We start from the raw sequence: 27,244 nt of genomic DNA on the forward strand, positions 1-27,244 counted from the left end.
CCAATCCCGGGAATCAAACCTGGGACCCTGGAGCTGTGAAGCAACTGTGATAACCACTGTGCTATCGTGCTACCGTGCTATCATATGGGTTCTTGTGCTTTTCCATTCGTGTGACGATTTCACCAATCTTGTTCTGGCACATCATCTCTTCCTTTCTGTCAGAATTGCTGATTCTGCGTCAATTTCAATGATGTTACCTTCAGCTAATTTCTCATGTCAAACCTCCTTCTTCAAGCTCTTGGGCGGGATTCTCAGAGTCGCCAGGGGGTGGGCCGGCTGGCGAATTCTCCGGCGCCGGGGATTTGGTGGGGGCGGGAATCATGCCACGCCAGTCGGCAGCCGCTGGCAGCGCCCCCCCCCCCCCCTGTCGATTCTCTGGCCCATGATGGGCCGAGTGGCCGCCCGTTTTCGGCCATTCCCGCCGGAGTATGTTACACCAGGTATTTGCCGGCGGGACCTGGCTGCGTGAGCTCGGGGGGGGGGACCTGGCCCCGGCCCCGGGAGGTGCCCCCACGGCAGCCTGGCCCGCGATCGGGGCCCACCAATCCGCCGGAGGGCCTGTGCCGTGGGGGCACTCTATTCTTCCGCGATGGCCACTGTGGTACTCCGCGATGGCCGACACGGAGATGAACCCGCCTGCGCATGCACTGGGATGACGCCAGCACATGCTGGCGCTCCCGCGCATGCGCCAACTCGCGGTGGTCGGTGGAGGCTCTTCGGCGCCGGTTGGCCAAGCCCCTTCCCCACCGGCCGGCGCAAACCACTCCGGCGCCGATCTAGCCCCTGAAGGGGCGGAGGATTCCGCAACTTTGGGGTGGCCCGACTCCGGAGTGGTTCACGCCACTCCTCCCCGCCAGAGTTGCCCGCCCCGCCGATTCCCGCAGAATCCCGCCCCTTATTCTCCTAATTCAATTCTGCACTGGATTTGTTCTTATTTTCTAGTTGCTTTTTCATGAAGTTCAGCTTACTCTACATTGTCTTATTAATTTCTCTTTCTTTTTAACTTAATTTTGTATTGTACAACTGTTTTTTTCCATGTTTGCTGTCAGTCATTTCAGCTTGTTATTTGATTTTCTTCTCTCGAGCTTTAATTCTTTTTGCTGATTCCTCTTTTTGTTCAATAGTTCCTCGTTTCTTTTGCTAATTTCCGTGTTTCTTCCCAAGGGAATCCATCAGGTTCTTACTGGACATGTACATTTCACAAATGGAACCTTCATTTCTACTTACCTTAACTTCAGCCAGACCTTTTTGGCTTAACCGTTGGTTGGGTCTGTCACCAATGAAGTGTTGACTTATTTCAATTCTGCAATCCTCTCTGTTGTTCTTCATTTATTGTCTTTCAGTGCCCTCTTTCTGGGGTTGTGTTGTCTCTTCCTTAAGTCTTTGTTGCTATGGACCTTTTATGAAAGCTGCCCTCTATCTGGGGTCTTCATTTGTTTCTTTTTGTGGTTGCTGCATTAAATGTATGACCACTTTAAATGCCTTACCTCGTTACATGCATTACCCCTTTAAGGCTGTGGAGCAATACTTTTTCACTCACACATGCTGTAACTGCTTGGATACAGTTGGCTTTGTTTTGCAGGTGCATGTTGCATCAAAATGTATCAATGCAGATACAGAATGTCTTGGGCTGTTTCTATTTATTTACACTTAAAGCTACAGCACTACTTTCTAGTGCCTGCCATGTTTCTTTAGTTTATGACCTTGTTTAACTGCGGTACATCTTTGTCTTTTATCCAAATTCCTTCTTTTTAAATTCAAAACCACAGCTCTTCTCCTTCTTGGGCATTCCCTCAGGGTCAAGGATAACTTGCTTCCACTCCGGGGAGGTGAGTTCTGCAGCGGCTCATAGCCCAATGCTGGATCCGCAGACTCTGCCACAGGTTTGGCAGGTGGTGTTTGACGAGGTGGGTGGGTGGGTTTTGTGAGGGCCACGAAGAATCCAGCACAAGTTTCAAGGATACAAAGAAATAACATTAATTTACAATAACATATATATACACATAACAGCAGCAACCTCACTTGCTGCTTACTCCTTCCTGCTGGTTCCAAACTGGCCAGCTTTATTTATACAGGGAGTCTGCTAATGATTTCTCCGCCCTCCTCATTGGGGAAGGTCATACTCCCACAGGATTGTGGGATTGTCATTAGTCCCCAGCCAATGGTAAGCAGGCAGGTTATAACATCCCTCCCACCCCCCAAAGTCCAAGGAATCCACCGAAGACTCTGGCGAAGGAGGGCGTCAGACTCGTTTTGCCGCAGGCCGGACACTATTTGCACGAGGTGCTGGATCAGGGGCGTGTAACGAGACGGATACTGGCACTTCCGTGATGAACGGCGTAACGGTTGTACATCCACGGCCCATGGGCCCGAGGATTCCCCCTCTGATGCGTCCTGTGTCTCCAGCTCGGAGTCAGAGTCTGCTGCCTCTGCCAGCTCGGCGTCTCTATCTCCGCGCGGTTCTGTAACGAACTGCGCAGGCTTTGAGTGAGGCACCAGAGGAAGATTGTGAGGACTACTTTCCATTGTCTCTGGTCTCTGCAGCTGTACAAATGAGCTTCGGGGGCGGGGAATCTTTGGAAGGGATAATCTTCTGGACCGAACGTCTACACGTTTGCGCTGGAGACGACCCTGGGCTTGCACCTGGTAAGATATAGGGCCCGTTTGGCGAAAGATTATGCCCCACTGGGCACCACCAGCAAAATTGCGAACGAACACTGGGTCACCGGGCGCAAACTGCCAAATCGGCCGATGCCGAGAAAAACCCTGTCCCTGCCGTTTTTGTGTGCGGCGTAAACCATACTCAGGCGGGTGCGAAGTCTCCGGCCCATTAGTTCTGCGGGAGCTACCCCAGTCACCACATGGGGGGTGGTCCTATACGATAACAAAAAGCGAGTCAGTCTCGTGTCCATTGACCCGGAAGACTGCTTCTTTAGGCCTCGTTTGAATGTCTGCACTGCGCGCTCCGCCAACCCATTTGAAGCCGGGTGGTAAGGGGCAGTGCGGATATGGCGTATGCCGTTCATCTTCATGAACCTCTCAAACTCCTCACTGGTGAATGGAGTGCCGTTATCCGTGACCAGCACCTCGGGGAGGCCATGCGTACTAAAAGACTAACGCATCTTCTCAATTGTTGCGCAGGACGTTGTGCCTAGCGTCTTATGCACCTCTAGCCATTTAGGCTGGGCATCGATCCACATGCAAGCGCGCCCAAGGCCGCCCTGGCCATTCCCAGTGATGTAGGGGCACGGCCGGCGGAAGCTTCTGATGCTCCTGACAAATGGAGCAGTTTTGGGCCACCTTCTCAATGTCGGTGTCGAGGCCTGGCCACCAAACATAACTCCGGGCCAACATTTTCATTTTGGTCACACCTGGTTGCCCATTGGGCAAGTCTCTTAGTATCGGCTCCTGTCCTTTTTCCGGGACAATCACACGCGTCCCCCACAAGAGGATGCCGTCTTCCACGCTGAATTCTGACAGCTTGGAGGAAATGCCCGCAACTCACCTGGGAGCTGTCTATGCTGCCCACCATACAGGACTTGTGTCGAACCTTTGACAGGACTGGCTCCGTCTGGGTCCACTCACGGATCTGTGATGCCGTGACAGGCAAGGTGTCCATAAAGTTTAGGGTTGCAACCACCTCATCGGTCGTGGGGGTCGACATGGGGACGGTTGATAAAGGTAATCGGCTCAGTGCGTCGGCATTCGCTATCTGCTTTCCTGGTTTGTGCTCCAGAGAATACTCGTATGCAGCAAGCAACAAAGCCCAGCGCTGGATCCGTGTGGAAGCAATGGGCTGTATTGGCTTATCTTCTCTGAAAATTCCCAGCAGAGGCTTATGATCAGTCACGATAGTGAAGTGGCGGCCATACACGTACTGGTGGAAACGTTTCACCGCAAAGACCACTGCCAGGTCCTCCTTCTCGATCTGCGCGTACTTTTTTTCCGCTGCAGTCAATGTGCGGGAGGCGAAAGCTATCGGCCGCTCGGCCCCGTTCTCCATCTTGTGGGACAGGACGGCCCCAATACCATACGGGGATGCATCACAGGTGATGAGCAAAGGCTTTCCAGGATCATAGTGGGTTAGTAACCCAGACGACGACAATTGTTGTTTTACCCGCCGGAAAGCGGTTTCTTGCGGCTGACCCCAAACCCAGGTGTGATTCTTCTTTAGCAGAAGATGCAACGGGGCCAGCGTAGTTGCCAGATTGGGGAGGAACTTCCCGTAATAGTTTACGAGGCCGAGAAAAGAACGAAGATGCAAAGTGCCAGTCGGGGCGGGGGCCTGTTGATTCGCGTGCACCTTCTCTGCGACAGGGTGCAAACCTTTGCGGTCCACCCGATAAACCAGGTAGACTACTTCCTTCGCCTGAAAGACACACTTTGTGTGACGTAAACGTACTCCAGCCTCCGAAAAGCGTCTAAGGACAGCCTCCAGATTTTCCAAATGTTCCTGCTCCGACGTCCCTGTGATCAAAAAGTCATCTAAGTAGACAGCGACACGCGGTAAACCTCTCAAAATGCCCTCCATAACGTGTTAAAAGTAGCGCAGGCAGAGGATACTCCAAAGGGCAAACGTGTATATTCATACAGGCCCCGGTGTGTATTCATTGTTACATATGGTCGGGAGGCAGGGTCCAGTTCCAAATGTAGGTAGGTGTGACTCATATCTAATTTTGTGAACGAGAGTCCACCTGCAAGCTTTGCGTAGAGATCCTCTATGCGAGGCATTGGATATCAGTCGAGTTGGGAAGCCATATTCACTAAGTTTATAGTGGCCGCACAAGTGAACTGTGGCATCTGGCTTCATTACAGGTACAATTGGTGCTGCCCAGTCAGCGAAATGGACGGGCCTGATAATACCCAAAGTCTCCAAACGAGTGAGCTCCCCTTCTACCTTCTCGAGCAAGGCGTAAGGCACCAGGCACGCCTGGAAATAGCGCGGCGTGGCTCCTGGTTCGACTTGGATATGGGCTACGGCCCCTTTTATTTTCCCCAAACCGGGCTCAAATACATCTGGGTATCGTCCTAGCACCTCAGTCAACCCTCCAGAAACTGTTTGGAGGATGTGCTGCCACTGCAAGCGCAAATGGCGCAACCAGTCCCGACCCAACAGGCTGGGCCCATGGCCGCACACCACGATAAGTGGGAAACGCCCCTCCAGGCGTCCATAAACAACAGGGGTCATCGTAGTTCCTGCAATGTCCAATGGTTCCCCCGTGTAGGTTGCCAACCTGGCCTGTGTGCCGGTTAATGTAAGGGTCTGTATACCATGCTTGATGCGGTCGAATGTCCTCTGGGCGATCACGGAGACCGCTGCGCCAGTGTCCAACTCCATCTCAAGCGGGTGACCATTGACCTGTACTGTCACCTTAATGGGGGCCACATGGGGAGCTGCCACTCAATGCAGCTGCAGGCAGTCGTCCTCCGTCTCCACGTCCTCAGGAGTAGTCGCCGCAGCTTCATCCACATGGAAGGTACGGCCCCTGGGCTGGTCCCAGTTGCGGTCGGAACGACGGTGTTATAACCTGCCTACTTACCATTGGCTGGGGATTAATGACTATCCCACAATCCTGTGGGAGTATGAGCTTCCCCAATGAGGGGGGGGGGGCGGAGAAACCACTAGTGAACTCCTAGTATAAATAAAGCTGGCCAGTTCAGGAACCAGCAGGAAGGAGTATGTAGCAAGGGAAGTTACTGCTACTGTTATGTATATATGTTATAGTAAATAAATGTTATTACTTTGTATCCTTAAAACCTGTGCTGGATTCTTCGTGGCCCTTACAGAAGACGGCGTCTCTGGCGCCCCCAGGACTGGCGTCCGCGACAGGATCGCGCCTACAAGTCTGACACGGACATGGCTCCTCATCCATTGGTTCTGGAGAAGGCTCCCTTTGGGGAGGAATGTCCGACGGCCACTGGCGTCGATCCGGATGTCATCTCGCGCAAGGTACCGCAGGAGTGCTGGGGGATGTTTTCGGATGGAAGGGGTTGTGCCCCAAGGCATGCACTTCCATTCTCCTGCACTCTTCATTCTGCGCTCTCGCGGCACAATACTATATGAATGGCCTGTTGAAAAGTCAATGATTGCTGAGCTAACAACTTTCTCTGGGTGGCCGCATTGTTAATACCGCAAACCAAACGGTCACGTAACATTTCTGACAAGGTCTCATCATAGTCACAGTACTCCGCAATCCTGCATAGCCTGGATAGAAAGTCGGCAAGGGATTCTCCTGGGGTCCTCTCAGCGGTATTAAACCTGTAACATTGGACTATCGTGGACGGGGTTGGGTTAAAATGCTGCCCCATTAAATTCACAAGTTCATCAAACGTTTTGGTGTCCGGCGCAGCTGGGTACGTAAGGCTCCTAATCACCCCAAACGTATGCGGGCCGCAGGCGGTGAGCAATATGACCACCTGGCGCTCGTTTTCGGTGATATTGTTTGCCCGGAAATAGTAACGCATCCGTTGTGCCTACTGGTTCCAGCTTTCCAGCGCAGCATCAAAAACATCCAAACGTCCGTACAGAGGCATGGTATAATAGAAAACAACTTGCAACCTGTATCCAACAAAAATCCAGGGAGGTGGCTTCAACAGTGTAGACAGCTATTCACTTTAACCCTCGTCGCCAGTTTTGTGAGGGCCACGAAGAATCCAGCACGAGTTTCAAGGATACAAAGAAATAACATTTATTTGCAATAACATATATACATACACAACAGCAGCAACCTAGTTTGCTACTTACTCCTTCCTGCTGGTTCCAAACTGGCCAGCTTTATTTATACAGGGAGTCTGCTAATGATTTCTCCGCCCCCCCCTCATTGGGGAAACCATACTCCCACAGGATTGTGGGATTGTCATTAGTCCCCAGCCAATGGTAAGCAGAAAGGTTATAACAGTGGGGCTCTCTGGATTCTGTGCTTCCTTCCGCTGTTTACACTTGACCTCCAGATGATCCACCCTGCGACTCTTGTGGTGATTGGCGCCCTCATGGATGCTTCTTCTCCAGTGTGTGTGTTCTAAGGCAAGTAAATCCTATGTTTTAATGGGGATTTTGCATATATTTAAGGAGGCTTTCAGAGTGCCCTTGTAGCGTTTCCTCTGCTCTCCTAGTGAACGCTCGTCATTGCGGAGCTCAGAGTACAGCACTTGTTTCGGGAGTCTTGTGTCAGGCATGCGGGCAATGTGGCCTGCCCATCGCAGCTGGTCGAGCGTGACCAGTGCCTTGATACTGGGGATATTGGCCTGGGAGAGGACGCTCATGTTGTGATATGGCATCAATTAAGATAGAAAACGCAGAGTGAATTAACTATGGCTTTAATTGACTTACAACATAACTGGCAGTATGCCCCAGAATGAGGCAGTGTGAAAGGTCGGCAGCCTATATACCCAGGCCGTAGGGGGAGGAGCCACGGGCAGAGCCAAAACTGTATAACATGTAATATAGTGGCAATACTGTACAACACGTAATACTGTGGCAGCACCATACAACATAGTGGTTTCACCACATTCACCCCCTGTTTAAAAAAAAAAGTCCGGAGGAGGTGAAGTGAACAAGGTGCGTCAGAGATTGAGCCTGGTGGGGGCTTTGATTGTCCGCCTTGACCGCCTCAGTTCCGGCAGTGGTGTGGGCATCATAGTCGGCGGAAGCGTTGAGGACGGCGTGTCCGGGAGCAAAACAGCTTCTGTGTTCCCAGACGGGTGGGCAGCAATGGGGGAAGGGGGTATAGGGTCGGGTCGAGTGGTAGTAGAGGGGGGAGGAATAGGGTCGAGAGCGCTGGTGACAGTCGCTGGGGAACCTGTGGGTGCCAAATCTCGAAGGGAGACTGTGTCCTCCCGCCCGTCATGGTGAGCCACGTAGGCGTACTAGGGATTCGCATGGAGAAGAAGAACTGTCTCGAGCAGAGGATCCGACTTATGAGTCCTCACATACCGTCGGAGGAGGGCGGGCCCCGGAACGGTCAGCCAGGTCGGGAGCGAGACCCCCGAGGTGGACCTTCTGGGGAAGGCAAACATCCTCTCGTGGGGGGTCACATTAGTAGCGGTGCAGAGAAGCGACCGGATGGATTGGAGTGCCTCAGGGAGGATCTCCTGCCAGCGGGAGACTGGGAAACCTCTAGACCGTTGGGCAAGAAGGACGGCCTTCCAGACCGTCGCGTTTCACTCTCCACCTGTCCGTTCCCCCGGGGATTGTAGCTGGTAGTCCTGCTTGAGGCGATGCCCTTGCTAAGCAGGAACTGACGCTGCTCATCACTCATGAAGGAGGCACCCCGATCGCTATGGATTAAGTGGGGAAACCGAATAAGGTCTGGGCCTTGATGACTGTGGCAGAGGTCATGTCAGGGCATGGGATGGCGAAAGGGAAGCGTGCATACTCGTCAAGGATGTTGAGGAAGTACACGTTATGGTTAGTGGAGGGGAGGGGCCCTTTGAAATCCACGCTGAGGCATTCAAAGGGGCATGAGGCCCTTACCAGGCGTGCTCAGTCTGGCCAATAGAAGTGCGGTTAGCACTCCGCGCAGACTTCGCAGTCCCTGGCCATGGTTCTGACCTCCTCGATGGAGTAAGGCAGGTTACGGGCCTTGAAATAATTGAAAAGCCGGGTGACCCCTTGGTGACAGAGGCCATTGTGGAGGGCCCGCAGTCGGTCTACTTGTGCGCTGGCACAAGTACCGCGGGGGCTCATTAAGCTTCCCAGGACGATACTGCATATCATAGCTGTAGGTGGAGAGATCGATCCTCCACCTCAGTACCTTATCGTTTTTGATATTTCCCCGCTGTGCGTTGTCAAACATAAAGGCTACCGACCGTTGGTTGGTGACGAGGGTGAACCTCTACCAGCTAGGTAGTGCCTCCAATGCCGCACAGCTTCCACAATGGCTTGTGCTTCCTTCTCGACAGAGGAGTGTCAAATCTCGGAAGCATTGAGGGTTGCCCACCTGATTGAGGGTAGCAGTCAGGGCGACATCTGACACATCGCTCTCGACCTGGAAGGGGATGGACTCGTCCACCGCGTACATGGCGGCCTTAGTGATATCGGCCTTGATGCAGCCGAAGGTCAAGCGGGCCTCAGCCGTCAGGGGAAATAAGTGGGCGGGCTTTGTCCGCATAGTTGGGGACCCACTGGGCATAGTAGGAGAAAAGCCCCAGGCATCGTTTAAGGACCTTGAGGCTGTGGGGAAGGGGAACTTTACAACATGTAATATAGTGGCAATACTGTTCAACACGTAATACTGTGGCAGCACAGTACAACACAGTGGTTTCACCACACATTGGTACATCTTTCCTAACAGTGAATGTGCAGGAGTTTGTGGAGGCAACGTTGGTGATATCTCGTCACGGATTTGAAGTGTCTGCTGTACATTGTCCATGTTTCTGATGCACACAGGAGGGTGGTGAACCATGGCTGCTCTATAGAACATGACTTACTGGGTTTGAGGTCAGGGTCTTCGAACACACTGGCAGCCAAAGACTGCACTGGCGCATTGGATTTGATGCAGGATTTCCTCATCAATGTCTGCTCATACCAACAGGAGGCTCCCGAGGTATGGGTAATGGTCCACATTGTCCAGGGGCTTACTGTGGATCTTGATGGTCGGAGGGCCAGTTTTATGTGGCACGAGTGAGCTGGTAGAGAACCTTTGTTTTCCGGATGTTTAATCTGAGGCCCATTTTTTCACATGGCTTGGTGAATGCGTCGCCGATAGTTTGTAGCTCGGTCTCCCAATGTGCTCACACACAGGCATCGACTGCGTACTGCAGCTTGATGACAGAGGTCTTCAGTTGCCCCTAGGCTTGTTTCCTCTCACTTGAGATTTGGTGGAGCTGCCAGTTCAGGAGCGTTTGCAGTGAAGGAGATCCTCGATCTCCTGATCGTTCTCGTCAACCCAGTCTTGGTGTTTCCTGGTCGAGAGCCCGAGCGTCTTCTCGCAGGTGCTGACTATGGTGGCTTTTAAGGCAGACCAGGAGTTGTGGACATTCTGCACCTCTGGCTTGTTAGTTGCCGCCAGGTTAGCTGAGTAGCTTTTTCTTCTCAGCGTCAGTCCAGTGACATTGAGTCTCCTGCGGCAGAGATTTTTTCTGCCTGCTCCGGTTTGGGGCCAGGGAGTTGGAGATGGTAGAGCGGATTAGTCAGTGGTCAGCCTCTGGTCGTGGTGCGGATGATAGGGATGTTTTTGCGGTCCCTTGCTCAGACAATGATATAGTCTATTCAGTGCCAGTGGGGGTGTTGCCATGAGGTCTTCGACTTGTCTCTCTGGCCGAACAGGGTGTTTGTGATGACCAGGTCATGTTCTAAACATCTTGTCAGGAGAGAGAATCTGTTGCTGTTTGTTTTCCCCATGCCTTCCCTGCTTAACACGCCTTTCCAAAGGTTTGCTTCCTTTCCGACTAGCATTGAAGTTACTAAGGAGAATCAGCTAGTCTCCTTTGGGATGCGGGACAGTGATTGGTCGAGCCTGGAGTAGAAAGCATTTTTTACCTCGTCCGTTGCATCTAGGGTTGGGGCATGGGCACTGACGACTGTGATGTGCTGTTTCTGGGCCAGGGTGAGCTGTAGGGTCATGAGTCGTTTGCTCACCCTGCAGCAGGGGCAGGAGTGGGAGGGGGGGTGGTCATTGAGACATCCGACCAATTTGTTTTTTATTGCGGAGCCAACCCCATAGAGGCAGCGTTCTTCTTCTGGCTTGCCTTTCTAGAAGAGGTTGTATTCACCACCTTGTTCTTTAAGTTGGCCTTCTCCTGCCATGGCGCTAGAGTTCCTGGGCTATGCTGGCGGTGTGATGTTCAGGTCTGTTGCTGTTGGGGTTGTTCAAGGGTCCTGACGTTCCTGGTCCCGAAATCCGTCAATATCTCAACATCTCACTGGGTCTACTCGCCCGAAGACAGACATTCGGCCGAGTATTTTCTCTTCTTGAGACTTTGGTTTAAACAGGGTATTCACACGTGTCAGGTCACAGGCAGTGTCATCAATAATCCATGTTATCCTCGTCACCAATGTAATAATTGCACGCTAACAGACCTCGTCAAGAACACAAAAGTTATTATTAATAAAGAAAAAGTGTACAGAGATCCCGGCTACCTTCGAGCAGCCCACCAGCTGCACCAGTCCCTACAGGTCTTCTGCTTGGCTTCAGCCTAAGGTAGGACTCGATTTCATGGGGAGTGGGGGTGGGGGGGGTTACCCACTCTCATTCCCAAATGGTCCCGCAAGCCAGTTGGCCCTCTTCTGCTCTGCTACCCTTAAAAGGAACAAACATCACACATGCATTTTCTGTCATAAAATCTGACCCAACGAGAACCCTTTTAAAACCAACAAGCTGCACCGCATGCTTCAACATCTTTAGCCCGCTAAAAATGAGGTGCCAACACATTATAAACAAGCATACAATAATTGCATACAATAATTTACTTAGAAAAAGCAACCTACTTTACATTGTAGATGGGCTTGTCCGGACTGGATTTCACTGCCACAATTAAACCTCCTGAGTCGAGAATGGTATAATAGTGTGGGCCGGTCAGTGCTTTTGACCATGTATACCCGCCATCATCAGATACATAAACATCTGGGATCATGGTAGAAATGGCATCTCCTATGCTACCTGTGGAATCACAATAGATTCACCAAGACAAAGCATTTCTCTTGCGAAGCAATCCAGAGACCGATTGACACAAAACGCTAAGCTTTCAGTAAAAGCTGAACATGCTGAAAATGATGACTTACCATGGGCTAAGATCAGGCCCACTGCATTTGGTGCACTGAGTGGAGGCACAGGGACATCCAGGGTCTGGGAGATGCTGTACGCAGCATGGATGTGAAGGTTACACTGGAAGAAAAGACGGGCGCTTTTTAAGTAATATTGCAAAAGGTTTGGCAATCAGCTCATAAAATTAATCTTTTAATCAAAAGTTGGCTTTGGATCTGCTTTGGCATGTGACAACCCCGTATATACAAGAGCTCGAAGAAATGGCTGGCCAATGTGTTATTTAGATGCTGCATGTTAAACACTCTTTGTCCTCTGTAATTTCATCAACAAAGCAGATGTGAGCAAAAAAGGGTACTTAATACTAGCAGAAAACGCTAACTCGCCATTCATCTCTCTTCAGTACTGCTTTGAGATTTGTTTCTATCCGATAAAACTGTTTACAACCTTAAAATGAAGAATTAAGGGACAAAGAAAACTACAAGCAGGAAAGCTGAGGCCCAAAGATATTAGCACACAGCTAGACACAAAGAGAAAGCGGCAGATAGATAACATAGAATTTGTTCACAAAAGGCAGCAAAATGCTGCAAAAAGTTGTTTGATTTTGTTCAGTAAAAAGAAAAGCAGAATTCCAGAAGCTCTCAGGAAAGTGAGGTACAATGAAGCTAAAAGCAACTAAACCCTGAAAGGTGGGGTATATAGCTTAGACATGCAAAAGAGTTGAGAGCTTGCATCAGAGGACCAGGTTGTGAACTTGGTATTGTTGGTTGGAAAAAGGAACTTTGGAAAAGTACACCATCAAGAATGGCATGATCTGCATGGTAGACATGGAATCACTGCAGAAGGAGGCCATTCAGCCCATCGGGTCTGCACCGACCCTCTGAAAGAGCACCCTACCTAGGCCCATTCCTCGCCCTATCCCCACCAGGGGGAAATTTAGCACAGCCAATCCACCTAATCTGCAATCCACCTTTGGACTGTGGGAGGACTGGAAAACCTGGAGGAAACCCTCCCAGACATGGGGAGAATGCAAACTCATCTGAGGTCGGAATTGAACCCGGGTCGCTGCCGCTGTGAGGCAGCAATGCTAACTACTCTGCCACCGTGCCACCCAAGTTGGCGTTGGTGCTAACTATAACCAAGGGACTTCAGATGGACTATACTGGCGGGAGATTGTAACCAGAGGGCCAAAGAGATTGAGTTGGAAAGACTGGGACGGCACATGGTGCCACACATGTCTGAGGAGTGATGCAGGCGCTTAAGCTTGTATCTTTATTGTATTGGCTTTTATAAAGTGAAATTTATTTGAATTATCATTTACCTGTTCAATTCATGCTCAATTTAGGTTGATCTTGATTCATGTTGAAGTAAAAAAAAAAGGTACAAAATGTGGAATCTTGAGGGTGATTTCTTCACGTGGGGATTATTCTGCAAATTTGGTTGTTTTGGTTTCTGGTTTCCTAAACGGGGATCGTAACATTGTTCCAGGTGGGTCAAGAAAACCACCACAAAATTCATCAAATTATCAAAAAGATAAGTCGTAAAATAATCTGCTACACTGACTGAGCTCAAGATGTTTCAGATGAATTTGCATTTGAAGTATTGTTTTATTAATCAGTGTGTCGATTTATCTGCTACTCTTCAAGGTCCAGTTTGTCACACAAAAATGCAACTACAATCCAGGAGATAAATGCGTGGTTATTCTTCTTCTCATATATTTAATTTCTGTACAGGACTGCCTACCATAGTCCTTCCTACAAGAGTTTGAATTCATTAAAAACTCTGTTGCCCATACGTTAGTTCCACACAATAATCAGCCATTCCACACAATAACAATGGAGCATCAATGTCTCACTTCCTCTGGATAGTGTTTTTAACATGCAATACCAATCGAAGGAACTTCACAGAGCAGAAAGCAAAACTGACATGGTGTTGGGGTTCAAGGTGCATTTCCACTGAGAAGATGTGGCAAGGTGGAGAGGTTTAGGGAAAGAATTCCAGAGCCAAATTCCAGCTGAAAGCATGGCCACTAAAGATGGCAGAAGGAATTGGGAGGTGGCTGAGGCCAGAGTTGGAGGAATACAGTGTTCTCAGAGGTTGCAAGATTGGAAGAGGGAATAGACTTGGGAAGAGGCAAGGATATCAGGGAAATTATCAGAAGACTAATTTTAAATTCAAGGCATTGGTGAACCGGGAATCAATGTTGGTCAGTACAACAGCTCAGGCAGTTAGCGCATGGGACTTGGTCCAGGTTAAGATGTGGATGCAAATCTTTTGATGAGCTTAGGTTCATGGCGAGCAGGGTAGAGGAGGACTGCAAGGAAAGAAGCTAAGAAAAGCATGCATGAGAGTTTGAGCTGCAAGGTAGACTGAGGAAGGGTCAGTGATAGGGGAGGTGGAAGTGACCAAACTTTTGGAAGCTCAAAGAGGACAAACTGAGAGAATGAAGTTTGTGCAGAGGCCAAAGATAATGGTCTGGATTCTTTGTAGCCCGACAACAAAATCGTGATCAGCGATTGGGTGAAGAATGGATTCCGACGGCGAAATCAGTGCCGGGGCCGCTTTGACGCCTGTCCGCCGTGCTCCACCCACTCCAAACCGGCGTCATCGTGATGCACGCCGCAAGCCGTTTCAACGCCGCAATGCTCTGCCCCTGAAGGGCCGAGTTCCCGACAGCACGGGCTACCGCTGGCACACTTGGCTGGGATTTGTGCCGCTGGCCGAGGTGGCTTTTGCTAGGGCTGTGGGGTTGCGGTTTGTGGGTTGGGTTTGCGCACGGCTGGTACCATGTTTTACGGTCCGATCAGCGCATGCGCGGCCCGTGACCCGGCTACTCTCCAGCCGTTTTCGCCGCGATCCTAGGGACTTTCACTTGGCACTAGTGTTAACCCCTCACTGGTACCGGAATCGATGAGGGTTCCGCGCTGATTTTTTGGTCGTGAAAGTCCACACATGCTCCACTGGCTTAGTCTCCCAATAACTTCAATCTTTCCAGTGGTTAATTGCAGGAAATTGAGGCACATCATGGACTAGCTATCAGACAAGCAACGTGAACTCTGGTACGGCCGCATTTGGAGTATTGCGTACAGTTCTGGTCACTGCATTACAGGAAGGACGTGGAGGCTTTGGAGCGGGTGCAGAGGAGATTTACCAGGATGTTGCCTGGTATGGAGGGAAAATCTTATGAGGAAAGGCTGCTGGACTTGAGGTTGTTTTCGTTGGAGAGAAGAAGGTTAAGAGGAGACTTAATAGAGGCATACAAAATGATCAGTGGGTTAGATAGGGTGGACAGTGAGAGCCTTCTCCCGTGGATGGAAATGGCTGGCACGAGGGGACATAGCTTTAAACTGAGGGGTAATAGATATAGGACAGAGGTCAGAGGTAGGTTCTTTACGCAAAGAGTAGTGAGGCCGTGGAATGCCCTACCTGCTACAGTAGTGAACTCGCCAACATTGAGGGCATTTAAAAGTTTATTGGATAAACATATGGATGATAATGGCATAGTGTAGGTTAGATGGCTTTTGTTTTGGTGCAACATCGTGGGCCGAAGGGCCTGTACTGCGCTGTATCGTTCTATGTTCTATGTGATGATGCAGAGATAGTGGATGGGATGAATGAGTAGAGCTGTGTATCATAGGCACAGAGACAGAACGTAATCCGTTTCTACACATAATGTTGCTCTGGACAGCGTGTGGTATTTCAAAAAGAGATAAAATGAGTAACATGGAGCCTGAACGAGCGACCAATTGCTCTTTCGTGTTGTGGTAAAGAGAGAGGCAAATCGAACAGATTTATTTACCCGTTGACAAAATACAACTGCATTACAAAAGCTATGCACAACACAAAGTTTTGCTCAGGCTTTTAAAAAATTGTGCTATCAAGCTATTTAATCAGCTTGAATAAACAGTGGAGAGTACTTTCAACAAACTCTCACTAATTGATGAACCATGTGTCATGATATTCAGATAAACATCATGGTGCAAACACACATACACACTGATGGACAGATCAATGGACCAATCAATACACACGGACCATCATAGCCAATCACAAGCAAGCGCACACGCTCTATAAAACGGGGAACACCACAGTTCCCGCTCATTCCAGCAGGAGACAGCTCAGGGCACATAGCTCACAGCAAGCCACTCAGACATTCACCGTGTGCTGAGTGCCTCTCCAAGATAGTGTTAGGGCTGGGTCCACAGGTTAAAGGGTAATGAACGAACCACAGTAACAAGTTTACAGACGTTGTTATTGATAGTAATAAAACAGAGTTGTACCATCTGCAACCGTGTTGGTTCGTTTGTGTAGCAGAGCACCCAACACGACACCATGTACTTGTCTTACTTCCTGTCTATATTCAACAGATTGTGAGGGAATAGAAATGGAGCAGATATACATTCGCCCATTGAGATGACCAGTAGTGAACTTGGGCAGGGGTTAGAAATTCACATCTACATGAAAAAGTTTTGAGAAACTGAGCTTCATCAGTGCAAGAACATTCATTCCAAATGTGACTCCAGTATAAAATGCAACTACTGGTTTTGTTAGCCTGTCTTAGTCTGCTGGAGAAAATGAAACAATGCTTTCACAATGCTGTTTTTCTTCAGTGCTTGTAACCATAGCAACAGACTTTGCAACAGTGAGCAAAGGAAGCCACAAAGGAAACAGTTGTTTCGAATAAGAAATTTTAAACTTTCCGAATACTGTTGAAATTTTAAAGTGGAAGGAGAATTATTTCCCCCCTCCACTCCCATAAATGGTCTCTCATAATCCTTACTTTGCACCGAGATTAGAGGAATAATGAAATGGAGGGTGTGCAAAGCTTAAAGGGAAATGGAGGTAGGAATATCGAACAATGTTGCATTCTGCCTTTTTTCAACAGTTGAACACCAAGCCTGTCAACATCAAGGAAAGGTTCGGTCGTACTTACGGTGATCAGTAAAGAGAACAGATGCCGGGATTTTCCAGCCCCCCCGCCCAGCCAGCGGATTTTCCGGCAGTGGAAGCAGCGCGCCATTGACCGTCAGCGGGATCTTCTGGTTCCGCCAAAGTCAATGGGCCATTTGCGTTGCTTGCTGGCCGTGCCACCGAGGAACCCGTCGCTGTGGGGGTGGGAATAACACCTTTTGGCAGGACCACACGATCCCGCCGGGGAGGGCTGGAAAATCCTGTCCAGAGATTGAAAATGGAGCCTTGCAAAGGCAGCAGTAAAAGAAAAGTGTTTGCAAGTCTTTACAAGAAAGGGGAAGGTGGGGGGAATAGAAATCAGGTTGAATTAACCTGCTCAACTCTAAGAAGCCAGTGATGGATTCAGCCTCCCTATTCAGTCACGGAACTCTGCACCACATGGGGAAGAAACTTGAAGAGGAGCAAGATTGAGGGAAGTAAATACATTCACAAACATAGGTGCACGCAGGCTGGTGTGAACATACAGGTGCAGATACAGACACATCTACCTGTAGTATAAGGGTGCCGAGGCAGAACAACGGTTAATGTGTGACTGGATAGTAGCCATGTAATCATGTGCTGAGTCACACAATGGTAGACTGTGTATAGTAGAGTCTGGAAGGAGCCAGCATGGAAGTGCCATGGACATGTGTATAGTTATGGGTTATAATAAATGGCTTATGTTCATTCATACAAGTCTCGAGATCTCTTATGGCCACACCAAACAATTTTACAACATGGTGGCAATGAAGGATAAACCCCAAAATCCGAGAGAAGCTGGAGAAGGACCACCAAATCTCAAAGCATGAAAAAAATAAAGAAACTAAAGCTTGACCTGAACGAACTGCACCTAATTTGAAGACCCAATTAGAGATCAATTAAAAAGAAGCTCCATTGCCAGAACTAATCAGATACAGAGTCAAAGGACCTGGTCAGATCACAAAATTGAGTAAAATTTCTAAAAAAGGATAAAAATAAACTGAAAAACAGCAGAAGATACACTACGCAGATGAAAAGAGGAACCGGATTCAAATCGCAAGAAGGGTGAACAAAATACAGTTTTAAAAAGTTGAAATTGCCTTTTAAAATATCAGGAATTAGGATCACTAGCATTCCAGAGTGTAGCTGCATGAAAGCTGCAGTAACGGGTCTACAATTGGCACCGTAACACGTGGTGGCCAAGCTCAACTGAAAAAAAAAAATGTTTTTGCAACGAGGCAGAGCTTAAAAAAAAGAAAATTGCCTCCCAGTAGATTCCCAGGCTTGGACGGGCAGGCACTGGTCCAAACAACTTGTTTTGATGTTTCCTCGAGAATCGATTAGTTTGGAAAGAAAACAGTCCTATGGGAGCTGACCGAATCCCGACAAAACGCAGAAGGATCAAAGAGAGAAAAGACATGGAGCTATTGGAGAAGGAAATTTAAAGATCTACTCGCCTGTTACAAAAAAAAAAACAGACATTGATAGTAAATCAAATAACCAAACTAATTTGGGCCAAGTCAAAAGCCAAACTAGACCCAAAACTCAGTCTTGGAGAGGAAATGGTTTTACATTATAAGAGTACATCAGGATTAAGTAAAGAATCAGGAAAAAAGTACAAATTAACCTGTTCTTATACTTCGGTGTATTTGCGGATGAAGTAATCCTAAATCAAAGTATCGGTGAATCCTCAACCACATTTGGTGAGATATTAAAAGTCTTTGACAAACTCTCATGTTGTGGAGTGAACAGACCTTTTTTAAAAAAAAGCCTAGAACACCCCAATGGGTGAGGAGAGGAAGACAGGATACCACAGGCCAAGAGATATAGGAGTCCAGACTGAGGGAGACAATACTCAAACAAAACACAGTATGGTCACAGACCATGTAAGCACTGGGGAGGTATTGTACACAGTAGTGTAGTGGTATTGTCATTTGACTAGTAAACCAGAATCCAGGGTAACGCTCTGGAGACCTGGGTTCGAATCCAACCACTGCAGATTTGAATTCAATAAAAATCTTGAATTAAAAGTCTAATGATGACCATGAAACCATTGCCGATTGTTGTAAAACCCATCCGGTTCACTAATATCCTTCAGGGAAGGAAATCTGCTGTCCTTACTGACCTATGTGTGACATCAATTTTTTTAAATTTAAAGTACCCAATTATGTTTTTCCAATTAAGGGGCAATTTAGCATGGCCAATCCACCTACCCTGCACATCTTTGGATTGTGGGGGCGAAATCTACGCAAACACGGGGAGAATGTGCCAACTCCCCACGGACAGTGACCCAGAGCTGGAATCGAATCTGGGACCCTGGCGCCATGAGGCAGTGGTGCTAACCACTGCACCGTGCTGCCCCAGACCCACAGCAATGTGGTTGACTCTTAATTGCCCCCTCAATAGCAATTAGGGATGGGCAATAAAGGCTGGTCTAGCCAGCGATGCCCACATCCCATGAATTAATTTTTTAAAATTACAATGAAGTGCAGGAGCAGAAGAGTTTAATGCAGAGGAAAGAAAAGGCTTAAAAAAAAACTTTTTGAAAATTCCGTAAAGTACCCAAACTACAACAGCAGGTGGCAGTGTAACAATAAAGAAAAGGGGCGAAATTCTCCGGAAACGGCGCGATGTCCGCCAACTGGCGCCCAAAACGGCGCAAATCAGACGGGCATCGCGCCGCCCCAAAGGTGCGGAATGCTCCTCATCTTTGGGGGCCGAGCCCCAACATTGAGGGGCTAGGTCGGCGCGGGACGAATTTCCGCCCCGCCAGCTGGCGGAAAAGGCCTTTGGTGCTCGGCCAGCTGGCGCGGAAATGACATCTCCGGGCGGCGCATGCGCGGGAGCGTCAGCGGCCGCTGACGGTTTCCTGGCGCATGCGCGGGAGCGTCAGCGGCCGCTGACGGCATTCCCGCGCATGCACAGTGGGGGGAGTCTCTTCTGCCTCCGCCATGGTGGAGACCGTGGCGGAGGCGGATGGGAAAGAGTGCCCCCACGGCACAGGCCCGCCCGCGGATCGGTGGGCCCCGATCGCGGGCCAGGCCACCGTGGGGGCACCCCCCGGGGTCAAATCGCCCCGCGCCCCCCCCAGGACCCCAGAGCCCGCCCGCGCCGCCTTGTCCCGCCGGTAAGGTAGGTAGTTTAATCTATGCCAGCGGGACAGGCATTTTAGCGGCGGGACTTCGGCCCATCTGGGCCGGAGAATCGCAAGGGTGGGCCCGCCAACCGGCGCGGCGCGATTCCCGCCTCCGCCGAATCTCCGGTGGTGGAGAATTCGGCAACCGGCGGGGGCGGGATTCACGCCAGCCCCCGGCGATTCTCCGACTCGGCGGGGGGTCAGAGAATCTCGCCCACGTTATCTTGGTTGGAATTCTCCGGCCATTCGCTGGTCCCACCGGCCGCACATCCACGCCCGTGGGTTTCCCAGCAGAATGAGATGGCTTTAATAGGAATTGCTATTGACAGTGGCAGGAGCAGAGAATCCCTCTGCCAGCGTGCCGCCTGCTGTGACCGGAAAACGAGCAGCTGGGAGGCCGGAAAATCCTGCCCCATGTAATCCAAAAAAACAAAATTTGCAAAACTTAAATGAAGCTGAACAACAGAAAAACGGTCATATCAAAGCTGAATTGGACAAACTCAACCAGTAGTACAGCCAGGCACAACAGCAGGCAGAAGAAGTGTTCAAAGTTGCAGTCTAGAAAGACTCAGAGTCAATACCTAGCCTAGGAAAAACCATGAACTAAAAAATGATGTTGAATACTACTTCTGCAAATGGAGCTATCAGTAGTGTCAAAGTAATGCACAGGAAGTGCAGGGCAAGAGGTCAACAAGAAAATAAACAATTGAATGAACAACTGATGGTTTTTCTTGATCAAGTGCAAAACGAGCACATAACCCTTCAGAAGCATGAAGAAATGAAGACTGTCTGGAACAGAAGAATGGGAGAATAGAAGAAACGAAATAGAAGACTTTGTTGAATTACAAGGAAATTCAAGATGATATGCAATTGGGCTTCGAAAAGGAAAGGAAAATTTGGTGAAGGACGTTCACCTGCTCCAAGGATACCTCAGGTCAAAGTTTGTTCCTCTGGAAAATTATGAAGAGAAGCAAAAGGAATTTAGTGCCGCACTAAAAGAACTGAAGAATCAGTCGGCAGAGAAGACTCAGCAATATTCAATGCTCCAGGAAGAAAATAAGAGATTGAAGAGCTGACGAATCAGCTGCATGGAAAAGAGGAGGCATGGAAAAGGTAGGCCATAGAACGTTCTGAGCTGCAAGCAGATAAGGAAGCCATGAGTAGAAGGCTTCGCCAGAGACAGACCTGGCCAATAGTGAAACCAAAATGAAGGGCAAAGACAAAGCTCTGCTGATGATGGAGAAAGAAACGTCAGAGATAAGATCAGAAAATGTAAATCCGACAATGAAGCGCAAGGAATTCAAACTGAGAAATATTGACCTGCAGAAAAACGAAACGGCTGAAATGACAATCAGAAACCTAGAGTGCCAGGATAAAGCTCAACGGTTGCAAGAGAAAGGAGAAATCCTCACAAAAAAAGGTGAAGAGCGTCAGAGCCAACTGGTAGAAGTAAAATTTTAAAATGTGAGCTTGAAGGATAGCACACGGGAAGTAGGCTTTGCGAAGGAAGAACTGTTCAGTGTAGGGGACCAATAGTCATGGACGAAAGATGAGTTTTTGCTGATGAAAAAATAGAACCAAGGAGAACACTGGAAGACGAACATTTGAAGAAGAGAACATTTGAAAGATGAGATATGCAGTTTAGAAGAGCAAATCCAGGCATTATGAAATATCAGGAAAATTCTAGAAAACAGATGAAGGATCTAACAAGCGAATTGGAAAACACCAAAGAGCAGTCAGTGACCATGGAAGAAAGAATCTAGAAGGAACTGAAACTGTTAAGCTTGTCTAAGGGTTTCAGAGAGAACTTTGAAATGAAGACAACTGAAATCACCACAGTCGTTGTTGAGGCGAATGAAAAAGTCTCAGCAGCCTGAAAACGCTCTGGGCAATCAGAGAATAAAGGAATATTTGACCGACATTGTGAAGAAAGTGGAAATGAAGGTTCCATTTTTGAAACACCGTCTCTCGGCTAAGCCCACTCTAGAAATGGAGGGAGTGACCCTCCGAATGGGACAAGCCCAGAGTGTCCAAACAAAGGGGAAGGGTTGGTGATAAAGAGAAATGCAACTCGGAGTGGGGGGGGGGGGAATTAAGTCAAATGGAAAAAAACAAATGCCAGGAATACAGAATACTGCAATTTCAATATCAAACCTACAAAGTCAACCCAAAAAAAGTACCATTCCTCCAAACGTGACAAGAACAAGATGCGGAAGAAATGTTAAGCCTCCAGACCATTTGAACTTGTAAAGTCAGAGACTTGGGGTTGGGTGGGGGGGGGGAGCCATGGTTGGTGGGAGATGTTTAAGCAAAAAGACTGTATTTTGAATATATTTATTCAAGGATTGGAGGTGTATAAATTGTGTCCAGGCATTTTAAGGGTTAATGTGGGGCTGGGAACAGTATTGCCCATATAATAATGTACGGAGTCACATAGAAGAGACTAGAAGGAGCCAGCATGGCAACAGCACCCGTGTTGGGCTATATCTTGGAGCGGTGCATAATTCTGGGTTAACAATAAATGGTTTATGCTCATCCATACAAGCCTCCAGACCTCTTGATGAGACAGCAAACAACGTAGCAACAACATAGACACGCAGATTGTTATGGCCCAGGGTTTAGAGAACCCCAAAGTGTATCATGGAGTTCATCTGACCCACAACTTTTATTAGATTGTGGTTTCGGGAGCACACGGCCCACTCTACAGGGGTGGTACAGCAGAAATTGAAAAGTATTTTTTAAAGCAAAACAATGTTTATTCTATGAACTCAAGTTAACCTTTTTAAAACATACAGTAAACATCTTAGCAACCATTAATTCAAATACAACCCCCAAAGAATACAACACTAAGTAATCCTTAATAAATTCCCAAACAACATCCAGAAGACAAAAGAAACATCTTTTAACAGAAGAACATCAGGTTTAAATTCACTACTGAGAACATTTATAATTCTGAATTCACCAAATGATCAAGAGATAGTCTTTTCATGGCAGAGAGAACAACAGTACACCTGCTTTGTCTGGCTTCAGCTCCAACACTGAAACAAAACCAAAAAACACAGACACACCCAAGCTTTTCTCAAAGTGAAACTAAAAAGCAGAGCCAGAGCTCAGCTCCACCCATGCTCTGACATCACTGCAGTAACATGAGCAGCCAAACATTTCTTAAAGTGACATTCTCATGACACAGATACACACATTTTTGTGACAAAATCCTATTCAACCCCCTACCCAAGAACACTGGTCACATATTCAGCACACAGACTGCATCAGAAAAAATCAGAAAAGTCTACCTTTCACATATTGTTTGAAGAGGAGGTTTTTGTTGTTTATATAAGCTCTATTAGTTCTGATCTGGGTACCAAGTGAACAATTATGTTGAACCTCAATAAGAGAGGAATTTTGTCTCCTTTGGACTGAGTCATGCACTAAGAAAGCAGGTATTACCAACAATGACATTCAACAGCATCTACATCCAGGTATTGAAAGTACCTGTACAAGTACACGTATTGGAATAGCTTCATCTGGCTACAGTGTGCTGTACTGCACCGCATGTTGCAATGTGTAGTAAACTTTGGTGAGCTGCCCTGAAAAGCAATTCATCTGTGATGGTCCTGAGGTTACAGTTACGCATTGGACCATGGCATCTCAGCAGAGGTACAGTTGAGCTGAGTGTGTCTCAGCTTGGACATTTTGGTTGAATGAGGGCAGAGGCCAGGGTTGGCCTGGCACTGCAAGATCAGGACCAGTCTTTGGATAGAGAGTCACTAATAGCTGCACATATCCTGACTTTGCACAGTCGGGCTGGAAGAAGAGGTAAAAAGCAACCATGTTCCCTGAACAGTCTCTTGGTCAACAAAACCCCACTAAAACGCTTTGAAGCACTACTAGAAAGAATTTTCCAAACCAACAAATGTTTCTACTGACCATCTGTGAATTCTTGGCTGTTGTATCACAGTGACTATTATCTGGCTTTTTCAAAGGTTTCCATTCTCCTCCATTGTCAAATGTAATCACTGATCGAATGTTGCTATCTACAAATGTATTGAAAGAGAGATTATTAAACACGAGCAGAGTCTCCATTATGTTGCTGATGATCAGCTGAGAGAACATGTTATTTTCTAAGGACAGGAAAGTTACACTGAGTCACTAACATGTTTACAAAAGGGGCCTGAAGCAGGAGTGAAGTCCCCGCTTGGCTTTTGTGAAGGACCAGCACCTGTCTCTGGTGCAGAAGCTAGGCACCTAGGCAAGAGCCTTTTCCAATGTAGCAGACACCACGCACATGCTGGAGTGACCACACATTCCCATTTTCCAGCTGTACCGTGTCCTCCGGCAATACTCCCAGAAGCGTCCCTGGCTCACCAAAATCATTCTTCAAATGAGGAACCTAATTATTAAAGGCTGCATGAGTCCAAATAAGTAGCCATGTGGTCCCGGGCAGCCCTGGGGTCTGTCATGAAGTGGGCAGGCTATATGGCAAGGCAGCTTCTGATTAATGTTTGGAGTGTCACATTTCCTGTTTCAACCAGTTGATGGGGCTGACTCACCAGGTGACTTTAATTTACACAGAGGTCACACTTGATGGGCACAGTGCATTTGCTCCACCCATCCACCTCCCAGATTGCCATTAAATTCCAAGAATGGTCCCTCCAATGTGCACAGTATCCCTGCAAAATCAGGTTGGAGAGCAAACGGCCCAGAAGCCAAGATGTCAGAGTAACAGGAGCTGCTGGCAACTGGACTTACGACCGGTGGATGGAGCCAAGCTATGTTCACAATCCAGGAGTCAGATCAGAGAGTGCTGCGTAGCCTCAGATCATGTGAATGTGTTGATTTGATGCATATGGACACTCCAGCACATGCCATGCACTATTTTGACGATAGCGAATTTGAAGAATAATTTCTCCTCCTTCGTCTAACTGGATTTTGTTTGTTCCGTAGTACCATTGGAAAATGATTGGGTAGCTGTCCCTCAACTGGCACCACTAATCACTTGCTTCATTTACTGCCTGTGTTACATTGCTGTGCACAAAGTGACTGTTGTGTTTGTCTAAGTAGCAACAGTGATTGCACTTCAAAGTAATCCATGGCATGTTGAGACATCTTGGGGCCTGATCAGTGCAAGTTCTTTCTTTCTGATTATTTCCTTGTTTTTTTCCCCCTCCATTTGTCTCCCTCTCTTTCTTTCTCATTCTCCTCCCTGTGGCTGTCAGATACTTTTCTGACTATGGTTACTGGATGATTGTCTCGTTCACAGTGGTTCTGCATTCGCCGTGGTTCTGCATCACCCTTTTGTACCCCACTCTCTTCTGTTGATTTATTCCACTGGCTGACTCCAATGTCTCTCTGCTGAGACAATGGAAGGAAGTGGGCAGAAGCGAACATGGCCTTGGTGAGGGAAGTCACAATGGGAGAGTACCACACTGCAGCACTGAGGTCTGGGCCCACTCAATGGACTACAGTTTGGGGCAGGGTTGTAAAGGGGTGACATTCATGAGGATTGTGGAAAGCACATCTGGCATCACTGAAAGGGGTGGGGGTTGATGGTTCAAGGGTGGGAGCTCTGAAGGGGAAAAGTCTGGAAATTGAGTGGAGTTAAGCTATTGCAGTATATATAGGGTATCATTTGCATACTGGAGCACCAGGGTGTGCAAGAGCAGGGCTAAAACTCCTGGGGAAACAGTGCAATTTATTGTTTATGCCATTTTTCCAACAAGTCTGATGATCTCCCAGTGGATAGCTCCTACAGGAGTTCAGGCACTGCAATCAGTGATAATGCGGTTAAAACAAACTCAGATAACAGGGGCAGCATGGTTGCACAGTAGTTAGCACAGGTGTTTCACAGCTCCAGAGTCGCAAGTTCGTGTCTCGGATTGGGTCACTGCCTGTGCGGAGTCTGCACCTTCTCCCCGTATCTGTGTGGGTTTCCTCCGGGTGCTCTGGTTTCCACCCACAGTCCAAAGATGTACAGGTTAGGTGGATTGGTCATCTAAATTGCCTTTCATGTCCAAAAAGATTGGCAGGGGTTACTGGGATACGGGTATAGGATAGAGCTGTGGTCTTAGGTAGGCTGCTCTTTCCAAGGGCTGGTGCAGACTCGATGGGCCGAATGGCCTCCTTCTGCACTACGATTCTATGATAACAGCAGAAAAGTTTTCACCCTCCATTTGAAAACTCTGAGTTGTTGAGAGTTGAAGTTATTGGGAGTATGGATAATTGGGTTTACACCTGTATGTGAACATGGTAGAGTAGATTTTACTCTTGGTCCAAAGCAGAAATGTAAATTCTTCTAATCTACCCTTACACATTAAATCAAAGAGGAATTTAAAATATGGTCACGGTCCTCTTCAGACATCAGCCATGACACTGCGGGAGCTCACTCGCTTCTCAGTAGATGGTTGTGGGTCCAAGTACCACTCACAGACATGAGCACTTTGGCGGTGCTGTCATTCTGATGAGATGGTAAACAGAGGGACTGACTACCATTTCAATTTGTACGCAAAGATCCCATTTTTTCCCAATTGTCCTGGCCAATGTTTATTCCTCAGACACAACAACATCATTAAATTTAAAAAGATTATTCGGTCAAGATGATATTGCTGTTTGTGTGGCATTAATGTGCACAAATTGGCTGCCACTTTTCCAACATTACTACAGGATGATGTTTCAAAAATTCATCAGTTGTTGATTGGACCGTTCCGAGGTCGTGAAAGGTCCAACATAAAAGCAAGTCTCCCTTTAAAACTTAAGTGTTCATGCACTGGGCTAACTTAAATCCAATCAATTTATATCTCTGTAAAACTACACCAATTAGTGTGGCACTGAAAGCACTCACTTCAGGGTTACCTTTCACACTGTTGAAAGAAACACTGGCAGGGAAACCAGCTTAAAAGTAGAAACCAAGCTTTGCTTTGAAATTTATTTTTACCTTTATCAAGCACGTTTGTGATGTAGACCCCACGCAGCGATGTCACGTTTGTGAAATCCGTTGTCCCGCTGGTGTCAGAAAACAAATGACGTTCCAGTGACTTGGAGAACAGAATTCCCCGATCATCAGAAGTGTAAATTGTGCCAAACCCAGTATCTAAAAGAAATATTAAATGCAAAGCCATAAGCGTGGAATCTTCCATTTAAAATGATGCCTGTTTGAACAGCAAATGTTAGATGGAGGCTCCTCAAAATTTCCATCAGCGAGGGCGTCCTCACTTTATTGGAAGTACAACATCATCCACATCTAAAAGGAAGCTACTTGGGTCACAGCAGAGGTGTGGAAGGTCAGCTGAGAACTCTTGTGAAAATGTCATTGTTCAAGTGTACAACAACTGATATACAAAAGGAAAATATTACAGATGCTGGAAATCTGAAATAAAAACAGGAAGTGCTGGAAATAAACACTCAGTTGGACATTCTTTCCACAGTTGATTGCTGATTTCCAGCATTTGGTGGTTTTGTTATTGAAGAACAACTTGGTTTT

The 27,244-nt window shown here is 47.9% G+C and overlaps 1 protein-coding gene across 1 annotated transcript in view; it reads right to left on the reverse strand.

Annotated features, from left to right (window-relative positions):
• LOC140396165 (sortilin-like) overlaps window positions 1-27,244 on the reverse strand; it is a 175,135-nt gene that overhangs the window by 19,025 nt on the left and 128,866 nt on the right. Inside the window, exons 11-14 of the mRNA XM_072484416.1 lie at window positions 26,699-26,854; window positions 23,695-23,801; window positions 11,723-11,825; window positions 11,429-11,600 (exon numbers count right to left, since the gene is read on the reverse strand). Coding sequence (XP_072340517.1) covers window positions 11,429-11,600; window positions 11,723-11,825; window positions 23,695-23,801; window positions 26,699-26,854 — 538 coding nt within the window. The remainder of the gene's footprint in view (window positions 1-11,428; window positions 11,601-11,722; window positions 11,826-23,694; window positions 23,802-26,698; window positions 26,855-27,244) is intronic.

The sequence above is a fragment of the Scyliorhinus torazame genome, chromosome 19 (genome assembly GCF_047496885.1).
Source record: "Scyliorhinus torazame isolate Kashiwa2021f chromosome 19, sScyTor2.1, whole genome shotgun sequence".
NCBI lineage: Eukaryota > Metazoa > Chordata > Chondrichthyes > Carcharhiniformes > Scyliorhinidae > Scyliorhinus > Scyliorhinus torazame.